Source organism: Aphis gossypii, chromosome 1 (assembly GCF_020184175.1).
Source record: "Aphis gossypii isolate Hap1 chromosome 1, ASM2018417v2, whole genome shotgun sequence".
Lineage (NCBI taxonomy): Eukaryota > Metazoa > Arthropoda > Insecta > Hemiptera > Aphididae > Aphis > Aphis gossypii.
In genome coordinates, this window is record NC_065530.1 from 79,139,476 (window position 1) to 79,151,049 (window position 11,574).

The 11,574-nt window shown below is 25.9% G+C and overlaps 1 protein-coding gene and 1 long non-coding RNA gene across 2 annotated transcripts; one reads left to right on the plus strand and one right to left on the minus strand.

The window, feature by feature from the left end:
• Window positions 1–223: 223 nt before the first annotated feature.
• On the minus strand, window positions 224–6,522 carry LOC126548958 (uncharacterized). The gene is made up of 2 exons (XR_007603082.1): window positions 6,427–6,522; window positions 224–459 (listed from the first exon to the last, which is right to left on the minus strand). It is a non-coding gene; the product is annotated as an uncharacterized LOC126548958 (long non-coding RNA).
• Window positions 6,523–6,642: 120 nt separating this feature from the next.
• On the plus strand, window positions 6,643–11,574 carry LOC114125373 (glucose dehydrogenase [FAD, quinone]-like). The gene is made up of 3 exons (XM_027988988.2): window positions 6,643–6,810; window positions 9,461–10,878; window positions 10,967–11,574. Exons 2-3 carry the CDS (start codon window positions 9,463–9,465, stop codon window positions 11,420–11,422), a joined length of 1,872 nt encoding a protein of 623 aa, XP_027844789.1. The 5' UTR covers window positions 6,643–6,810; window positions 9,461–9,462; the 3' UTR covers window positions 11,423–11,574.

Here is an 11,574-nt window from a genome sequence, read left to right on the forward strand (position 1 = left end):
GATGCATAGCTTGAAATAAAGCCAGTGTAAATACTGTCCATACTGACCTACGGCAAAGACTACGGCTGTTACTGAGTTGGTTCTTGAACTCCAAATCCATATACCGAATTGGATCATTTTAAAAAGGTATTTTACCGAATTGGTTCTTGTTTAATTACGCACATTTTCTTTCTCAAGTTCACTGGTTTAAAGCTGTCAGCTTTAAAGGAGACTTAGTTAAAAATGTTCGTTAATGATTTATTTATTATTTCGTATTAACGTTTAAAATCGTTGATTTACAAATTTGAAGCAACTTTTTTTAAATATTCAATCCTCGCAAGCTTCTCATTAATATAATCAGCAATACAGTTGTCCAAGTTTCCAGGTATTGGTTATTTCTTTCCTTTTTGATAATAAGTTTACTTGTGTTGTTACTTCAAAATTTAATATAATTTAATGTCTGAATGCTGTTTAAAGTCGCTATAAAATGAAATAAATTAGAATAGGAACTTGTAAATTCTTTATTCAGCTTTGAGTTGAATGATTTACAACAATGTATAGTCAAATTTTTAGTCTAATCAATATTTTTGTCAAACCTAGCACAAATTTTCGGTGAAAAGGTACTGTTTTTCATTAAGTATGTATCATGAACTTAAAAGCTGATCCAATTTTGGACAGCAAGGTGCTATGACCATCAAATATTTATAAAATGTTTTTAATTGGTAATAAGAATAGTTAAAAAATAGTTTCAGAAGTTATCTAATTTCTGAAGCATTATCTTTAAATAATTTAAAGATTCGCTGGAGAGACAAAACTATTGAATTTTTCTCCACCATAACTGACATAAATGGAATCTGCAACCTCTAACTGTAACTTGTTGTAGCTCCAAACATCCATTGTTAGTATAGAGTGTAGGTACATTTTATACTATTTAATTTATATTTTTTATCAATTTTAAACATTAAAATTGTGAAGATCATAAACGGTAATCAATTCTGTCCAACTTCATAAAATAACTTTTTTTTAAAACGGAGACCAGTTGTTTACTCCCAAGGCTGTATCTTGTCTTGGTAACATTTTACGCATAATTTACAGATTCATGACAAATACCACCAACCATTACGATTATTAAAGTGTAATTCATGTAAGTATAAAATCGTTTTTATATTATATAATATCCATTGAACATTCACCTTTATATTTTATGTCTTTTTATGTTTTATCTTTACATTGTTTTAGAAGGACAATGACATATATTCAAACAATCAAAGTAAGTAAGTAAGTAAGACAAAATAAGTTTCAAAATCTATTTAAATATCATATCTTTGGATTCCGAGTTGATTTAAAATGAACAAAATATCAAACTTTGAAACGGAATCGTATATTCACATAGTGTAATACTTTAATGGGTATTTTATTTTTCACGTTATTCCAATGTGTTTTTTTTTTTGTTAATTATCTATATCAATATTACTGTCTACATTAAACTATTTTTGTAACAATTTTACTTGAATAATATTTTGTATTTAAATTAATAGTATTTAATACAACTATTTTTCGATAATAACAGATTGTACAAGCTAAAAATAAAAATAATACGACAATCCTACACACCTGGAATATGAAGACGATAATATTAAAATATATAAATAATTTACAATCCATACTTACGCACATGTTTTGTATAATTCGTATACATAGTGCAGTTGTAAGTAACAAAGCCTGGGGAATTAAAAAAAATTGAATCGTGGATCTATGACCATAATATTATTGTATAATTATTATAGTTATTAGTAGGTAGCGCACTTTGAATAAAAATTATATTTCAGTTTAATCGTTGGCTAATCACGAAAAAGCTTGAATGATATTACTTAGTTAACCTTCAAAGACATTAATGGCATAACTCTTTTACGTTATTCATTTGAATTTTGGAGCAGCGCGATGAATGTATTATTTGATAGTTAGTGCTGAAAGGAATATATATCTTAAAGATTTTTTTTTATTTTTAGTTTAATATGTGAAAAAAATTCTTAACTTTTTAATTTCGATGGTATTTTTTTTTAGCAAAATGGATCTAGTTGGTATTTTTTAGAAGTCAAAAATATAAAATCTTCAATACTTTTCAAAATAATCAAGTTTTAATAATAGGAAATGAGAATTTGTTTTTTTTTTTTTTTTGCAAGACCATTATTTTAATTGTTTATTGCAATTCAATTATTATTTGTATTTAGGTACTTGCATTTTTACTGGATATTCATATTCGTATTAAAAAAAGATGGCAGACAACATTTAATTTTTTTTTTTTTTTGCTATGTATCGGTGTTTTAAATAAAATGTTGTTTTTAAGTTCAAAATAGTTCAAAATTAATAAATAAAAAATGTCTTATTAATTGTTACATAATTTAAAAATTTATAATTTATACATATATATATATATATATATATTAAAAATAAGTCATATATTTTATTTTTATTATAAGTCTATAAAGTTAATATTTTTAGAAAATTCACAAAATCACGAAATTATGTAGTTAAAAATCAATACAGTGTAAAATTAAAACTGTTCAGACATTGAATTTGTATAAAAAAATTCTCATTAGTTTATTTACTGGAAATAAAAATACATTTCTATAATACGTCTTTATTGATTTAAAATTAATATATTATTCTAGTAGGGAGCTTTTTACAACACTGGTTATTGGTTTAATATAACGGTAAAAATAACGGTTGGTCAAATCATATGTCAATATTTTTCATTTAATACAAATAACTTTAGCTTTTACATACCAGTAAGGTGGTAAAAAAAGTACCTATATAAAATTAAAAGTGTCTTATCAATTAAATTTGATAAATTGTTACGAAAATGCATCTATAACGTACATGTTAAATTATATATATAAAAAAAAAAAAACGATTACGATAATCAAATAATAGTTTCATCGTGACGAACCTACTATTTTTGAAACACATGCGTGGACGAATATATTTCACTAAATAACATTAATGAGTTTAACGTTAGGTATTTTAAACCAGTGTTGAGCAAAACATAAAAACTAACTACTTTATAATAAATAAATAATTGATAATGTAATAAACATTCTTTTTTGGAAAAATAATTTCAAAAAAGTATTATTCATAGTAAAATTAATTATTATATCAACAATATAAATACATAACAAGACATGGTTAGTAGGTACTAGGTAGTATATAAGCTGACACATATAATCTCCGCTAAAAATCTTTTTCGTAAATAATTAATCATTGTATTCAAATTTAACACACTAATTTCAGTGTCTTCCTTAATTAATAACGAAGTAAAATAATAATTAACACCTACTTTACAGCATAGTAGTTACAAATACTTATTAATTTTTTAATAATTAAAAGTACTGTTATAGTTTAATTTTAAAAAAAAGCAGTGTCCATTAAGACGTTAAAAACTTACATAAATATTATGAACATAGTATTAAAAAAAATTATAATATATATAAAAGTTTACTTTCGTGATTGTTAGATTTAAGCGAATAACTGTATAGTATGTTTCACTGTAATTTATTTCTGTTAAGTATCTGAATTTATATTTTATACAATTCGAATTTGTGAAATAGTAAGTAAATATGTAGTTTGTTTCGAGTTCATTAAATTTTTTGTAAATACGTTTGTTTATTTTTAGCTATTAGCTTGGTAGATCTATTCAATTATATAATATTATTATTTAAAATTTCAAAGATCTATAGTTTGAATGATAATAATTAAAGTATTTAACCTAAAACTATTTAAAATATAATTATATTTCTTGCAAATGTCTTGGTAATATTGTGTTTGTAATGTAATTGTTACAGAGATTCAACCCAATAAATTGTATGTATAAAATAGAGCGATATAGAGTATTTAGCACGAATAAATTAGTCGAATACAATTATGTAAGTTAAAATATAACTACAAATATATTTCATCACTGTTTATCTAACTAAGTTTTCCTATAAATCGATGTGTTATACTATTTATCTTTTTATGAGAAATTAGTTAGATAATTTTGCAAAAAAAAAAAATCTTTTACATTTAAAATAATATTCTAAAAATAATTTGATTAAAACCAGATTTTAAAAATAGAAAAAAATATCTTCGTTGGGTCACTACATTGAGTACGCTCATATTACTGACCTCATTAATTTCAGAAACATCCTGTACATTGTATAATTTATATTTAAATGAATCCTGTAATATTATTCATGTAAGAAAGAATCATGAAGGTTAGCATGTTTAAAGAGTATTTATGTTAATAATATATATATTTTTATTGTAAATAAAATTTTTTATGTTATAGGCAGGTATTTAAAATGTTTAAGTTAAGAGTAAAAAAAAATAATTGACTCCAAATAGCAGACATTCTGGTTGTTTATGACGCTGTCGGCGAGTTTAAGGAAGTATTAAATACCTATTTTAAAAGAAGAGTTGAATCACGAAATGATTGGCGTTGCAACTGCTAATTTTCATAAAAGTATATAAAATATAAGTATTTATTTATTATAATATAAGTGGCGTGGAGAAGGTATTTTTTTTGGATCATTTGCTCCTTCAAAAGTTTTGAGTAAAGTGGTACTTCATGACTCAAAATACCTAGGTATATCATAAAATGTTACTATTTTTATATATATGTGTCATATTTGTGTTACTTACAGCATGAAACTCTGTTAGTTGAATTTTAATAAACTAATTAAGTAAGTATATACGATTACACGAATATTTTCTTGTATTGTTATTATAATGCATATATTTGTAAACTTGAATTTTTCTATCAATTAAAATTTTTTATTGAGGTGAATTCAATACAATAGGATAGAAGGTTGATAAAGGTAGGTAAAGGAGGTTGGGTATCTATCGTATACATTAAATTAAATTAGATCAATACGCCACCGATTATAACAATGATGATGAAATAATATGAAATATTTACATAATATTATATATTAGTGAGTATATTATACTAACTAATATAAATAGTAAAAATATCTATTTAATCTAGTGGTTTGTACATTATCGTTAATCATTGTTATGAAATTATAAATTGTAAATTATTACAAGGTAACAGGAAATATTTGGAACACGTAACCTTGAATTGTATTAGGAATATTTTACTGCATATAAGATATATCAATTCCAATTTTAAACTATTTTTGTTTATGTATGCATAGTTAAAAAAAACTTTTTAAATAAAAACAGCTGATTTTTTAACCTAGATTTGGAGTGTTTTATTTTTTCTAAGCAACATTCATGATCTTAATAGATTTTTTTTTGATATTCTGTTTATAAATACACCTTGTCGTTAATAATAAAAATAAATGTTTATAATAATACCTATAGATGTGTAAAAGGCTCTATGGCTATCATAATAGTACATCAATTAAATAATTAATATTTATTTTTACATCAAGTATTAAAAAATATATGTATCATTAGAATTAAAATAAATTGTTATAACAATATCTATACATTTGTAGTTAAGATAGACCATTGAAAAATACTATAATAATTTATTACGAATTACCTAATTTAAAACTTTTAACCGTCCTAAAATATAAAAACTATAAGGATCAAAAGTTGCTTAGAAAAAATAAAACGACCCAAGTTCAGTCTTAAAAACAGTAGTTCATATTTAAGATAATGTTTATGTTATTGTGCATACGGACAAACAAAGTAAGCAATTGGAATTCAACAAAAACACGTATATTTATTATTTATATTATGGCCTGTACGCAGAAAAAAAATAGAATAAAATTTAAAGTTGAATGCATTCAAAATATTTCTTATTAACTTTAAAATTGAACTCACAGTATTATAATAAATAATGGTGGTCCATTGAGAAAGCCAACTATAGATAGTCTTTCAAGACTGATGAGATGATTCAAAAAAAACAATCATGCTTAAATATAAGTAGCATTTTTCCTTTGGAAGGAAATTAAGAAATCGTATATATGTTTTAGAGTATAACCCTTAAATTGTAAGAATTTTTGGCCATGAGTGGATTTTAAATCAATGTTTAGATCGCCGCTAAAAAAACAGGTATTTGATCATTATAATAACAGATTTCAAGAAATACCGTTACGCAAAATTGGTTACGTGCAAAAAAAATCTTTTATTTATTACAAAAATATCTTAATTTTTATACTTAAACTTCTCCAAATACTAGTCTAATCATCATAAAGCAATTAAATAATTTGTCTCTTTTATCCAATACAATTAGAGCAAATAATATTATGGAGACGAATTGTTAATATTTTTGATTATTAACTTGGAGGCAAACGAGTTTGTTTATGAATACATCCATACACGGTACAAGGTAAAAAATACTATAATAGTTGTTAAGTATGTTTTCAATAATATTTAATAATATAACAATATTATACAATCTTTGTTACATAATATTTTAAATAGAGTTCGTCTTACCGTATCATGACTTATATATCTTAAAATATATTTGAACTATGGGTCAGATAACGACGAAAACTGCAAAACTTAATTTCAAAACGAAGGTCAACGTACTGTCCACAATTGTAAGTGTATTGAACTTGAGTCAGTGCAAACAAACTGGTTTTAACAATAATAATAGTAGCCAAATGAGTATCTGGATATTTTAGATGAAAAATTATAGCAGTACACATGGATTTGTGGAGTAGTAAACATAGGTACATATAGTTATTTTGTTTTTATTTTATTAACGTCATATTATGTACATTTTTGTTGTGCGTGCTTGAAGTTTTTTTTTCAATTGATGTGACTACTTTGTTATGATAATCTCACAGATGTCCGTTTAATAAATCACGTAGCAGCGTAAGTAAACAACACATGTATTGCTATATTTCTTTTTAAAATTCAAAATATCGTCAATTGAATATAATACATAAAAGTCTATAGCTAAGAACGGGAGAAATACTCAGGTGCACGAAATGACGGAAATTAACGGGATGAAATTCCCGGAAATTCCTCACAACTCGTGGGAATTTTCGGAAGTCATAGAGAAACTTTAGAAACGAATTTCATAATAAACCCATGATAGTGTATTTAATTTAAATGTATATATTTTTTTATTTTATTTTTGAAAATCATGAATATACTGTTTTAAAAAAAATATGTAAAAAAAAAATGAAGTTTTAATTATTAGGATATTATTGTCAATGATTTTGAATGGTTTTCCAATGTTTGTGTTATATTTTTGAAAACTAGTTGTTTTTGACTTGAGAAATTTATACTATTACTTATATATAACTTTTATACTATAACTGTTAGGTAAATATAAATATAATATAATATGATAATCAAATTTAAATCGAAAAAAAAATAATATCAAATCGGTGTTTTTTAATGTTCTTATTTTTTTAATCTATTAAATAATTTCTCTAATCCTCTATAATCTATATTATAGATCATTTTATCTATACGGTATTATTACCAGTTCTTTTCCACTCAGTAATTTATCGATATTTAATATATTATACAATTTTGTAATTGTTATGCTTAAAAAAAAAAAAAAATAATAATTTTAACACTCATCATCGCATTGTCAAATAAGTAGTTAAGGCAAAAATGTTAAATAAATAATTATGAAATCACGCAATACAAATTTATAATAACGAATTATATTTCTCGAATACACTGATATCCTGATACAGATTTTCAGGAAGTGACGAGATGTCAGAACAACTAAATATCTTAAACCATCTAATAGGTACACCTAAAATTATTTTTAGCAAATCGTAGTAAAATGTATAACTGGATATTAACATATTATATAGGAACTAGCAAATTATAAATTATTTTATAATTAATTATTAAATATTAATTATGAGCTATGTACCATAGGTAGGATATTGTGTATATGCGTCGTATGAATGTGTTTCAATGAACAATCAAAAAAAAAAACTTACGTGTAGCTCTCTTCGTTTTTTTTTTTCATTTTTAAAGGTTCTTTATTTCTCTTAAAAACTTAAAACTACTTAAAAATTGTCAAGAGTAGCCAAGTAGTACATATTTTCATATTATAGTCATATATAGGTACTTACTCTGAACAAAACTACTCTTTATAAATATAAAAAAAGTATTTAAGTTTGCACGGACAAAATATAAATTGGTAATTAAAAATATTCTTATTCTTACACGAAATAAACCGATTTAATCTACGAGTATATCTAAAATATTGAAATTGGGTTCTAAAATTTCTTAAAATAATTTTATTTTTTGAGTACCTAGCTAATAAACTGTAATTTTGGTTTATTATCATTTTATTTTTTATAATGCATTGATTTTTCGTTACAATAATTAATTCGATTACCTAATCATAACCAATCGATGTTATCACTTGAAATAATATTAATATTACTATTATTTAAAATTGAATATTCTTTTTACCAACTTTTAAATATTCTAAATATAACAGTATAGCTTAAAATACTTTTATAGTTTCATCATGGCTAGTTAAATAATAACATTATATATTATAGGTTTAATATTGATACGAGTCCTTTAATAAGGGAATATTTGTGATTTTCTACATTATGTTTAAGTGGTCTATTATACGTTTTAGCTTCATCATGAATTTTCGGTTTAGAAAAGTAATTTGATATGCAATGGTTTTGATTCATAAAAGAGTGCTTTAGTTATAGCTTGGAAGGTTTTAGATTAAAATCGTTGGAGTTCATTTACGTTAGCGATTTTTGCAGAGCCTCGTAGGTTATAACACCATAGGTCTAGATTGGTTCAATGAAAAGTTTATAGATTATTAGCTTAGTTGATAATCTAGTATGATTGAAGGTTAAGAAAGAGCTGCAGATAAGATATTGCAATATTTAAAATAAATAAATATTTTAAAAGTTATCCATTATAATTTGAGCACAGTTTAGTTGTTATTATTATAATATAATAGTAAATAGCTGTATAATATAATTTAAATGTTATATTTTTTTTTAACAAATTTGTTTTATTTTTTAATTTTAGTTGGTTTGTAAAAAAAAACAATTACCCAGGCCATCTTGCTGTAATATTAGGCTTTAAAATATCATATTATATTAAAAGACTTATGTATTTTATATATAATATTATATAAGCTTACTGCTATATTAAATGACTAAAAAGCTATTCATTTTCAAATACATATACGACTAATAATAATAATAATAATAATAATAATAAAATACAGTCTAAGTCCAAATGAGAATATTAAATGCAATCATTTCAACAATATGTAAACTTAAATCATATTTTTCCAAAGGTTCGTAGAATTGCTTAGGTATTTAAAATTGGCAATGGTTTTATTTTCAAATTTATTGTAATATAATATGATAATCACGAATACACTATGAATAATTGCATGATTAGGGTGTTTGATTGAACAAAAATCATTTATTTAAGTAGCAATATTATATAAATCATAGTTATATAATTAATCTAAATTTGTATTTATAATATACGGTATTTGTATTTTCAGATATGAATTTAATCATGAATGTTAGAATTGCCTTACTTGGAATTTTCCTATTAATCGTTAGTCCATGTTTTTCCATAAATATTTTTCAACTTTTGGGTCAGTCTTACCGTAAAAATTTAATTCAATTTCGTGAAGATCCTCAATTTGGGAACAAAAAAATATTAGATGAATACGACTTCATAGTGGTAGGAGCTGGTGCTGCAGGAGCAACGGTCGCTCGGCGGTTAGCGGAAGTCTCAGAATGGAACATACTTTTATTAGAAGCTGGTGGAGAAGAATCATTGATAACTGCATTACCAAGTATTGCACACTATTTACAATTTACAAATTATAATTGGGCATACCACACGGAAGAGGAATTGCATGCTTGTAAAGGACTTATAAACAAGACTTGTCCTTGGCCAGCAGGAAAAGGATTGGGAGGTAGCACAATAATTAATAACAATATGTACACAAGAGGTAATGTAAGAGATTTTGATCGTTGGGCTGAGGCAGGGAATCCAGGGTGGTCTTATAATGATGTACTACCCTATTTCTTAAAAAATGAAAATATAGAGGTACCGGAACTCAAAAGGTCACCTTATCACGGTGTTGGAGGACCATTACCAATTAGCTATCCTGCATTTAAGTCAAAACTAGTTGATGCGTTCATAGAGTCAGCATCTGAAGTAGGTATGCCTGTTGGTGACTATAATGCTCCAGGTAGCCATGTGAGTTTTTCGAGAATCCAAAGTACAACATCAAATGGAAGACGAGTAACTTCTGCTAGAGCTTATCTCCACGACAATTTAAAAAATCTGCATGTAGTTGAATTTGGATATGTTACGAAAATTCTAATTGACGATCGTACTAAAGTGGCATATGGAGTAGAGTTCATGAAGAATAAAAGGAAAAGAAGAGTACTGGCTAAAAAAGAAGTGATAGTATCAGCAGGCACGTTTAACTCTGCTAAACTTTTAATGTTGTCAGGTATTGGGCCTAAAGAACATTTGAATTCATTAGGGATTAACACTGTGAGTGATTTACGCGTGGGTGACAACTTACAAGAGCATCCATCATTTGCCGGGTTAACATTCTTAGTAAATGAAACTGTAGCATTTGTCCCAGACAGAATCTACCGTGATTTAATAAGTGAAGCGTTTAAAATATTCGATAAAAAAAGTTTTATGGCAACTTTACCACCGGAAGGTGTTGGATATGTGAAAACTAAGTACAACAAGGATATAGGAGATATACCTGATATCGAGTATATATTCATGTCTTCTAGTTTGGCAGGAGAAGGGGGTTTGGGTGGCAGTATTGGACGGAGATCAATGGGTGTACCTGATAAGTTGTTCTATGAAACATACAACGGTATTTTGGCACGTGATACGTGGTCGATTTGGGTCATGTTGATGTATCCAGAGAGCAGAGGACAGGTATGCTATTTTTTATATGCATAGATTACGTACGTACGACTATTATATGACTATTAATTATTTATACAAATATTGTGTTTGTGTGTAGGTACGGTTGCGCAGTGCTAATCCATTCGAAAAACCAGTGATTAATGCAAATTTTTTCAGCCACCCTCTCGATTTGAAACGAATTGTAGAAGGCATAAAAATGACAATTGAGCTAAGCAAAACCAAAGCGTTTCAAAAGTATGGTTCAACGTTACATAAAACCCCCATGCTGGGATGTAGACATTTAGAATTTGGCTCCGATCCGTACTGGGAATGTTGTGTCGAAACGATGACAATGCAGATGCATCACCAGAGTGGCACATGCAAAATGGGACCGGAATGGGATCGAAATGCCGTAGTAAACTCTCAGCTGAAGGTGTATGGTGTGAATAATTTGAGGGTAATAGACTGCTCTATAATGCCCACAATTACAGGAGCTCATACTGTAGCACCGACATACATGATTGGTGAGAAGGGTGCCGATTTAGTTAAGTCTACTTGGTTGAATAAAGCTTAAGCAGATGTTTGATCAGTACCTAATTGATATAAACTAAGTTGAATTTGGAACTATTCTATGAACATTTATCAGTGAAAGTTATTATTAAGTACCTACATAATCATTATAATTATAATTTAATGTGTATAAAATATAAAATATATAATTAAAAA

Excerpts from the sequence above, each read along its gene's own strand:
- LOC114125373 (XM_027988988.2), top strand. The coding sequence starts at position 9,463 with ATGAATTTAATCATGAATGTTAGAATTGCCTTACTTGGAATTTTCCTA. Across the intron at positions 10,879-10,966 it reads ATCCAGAGAGCAGAGGACAG|GTACGGTTGCGCAGTGCTAA; the intron begins GTATGCTATTTT and ends GTTTGTGTGTAG.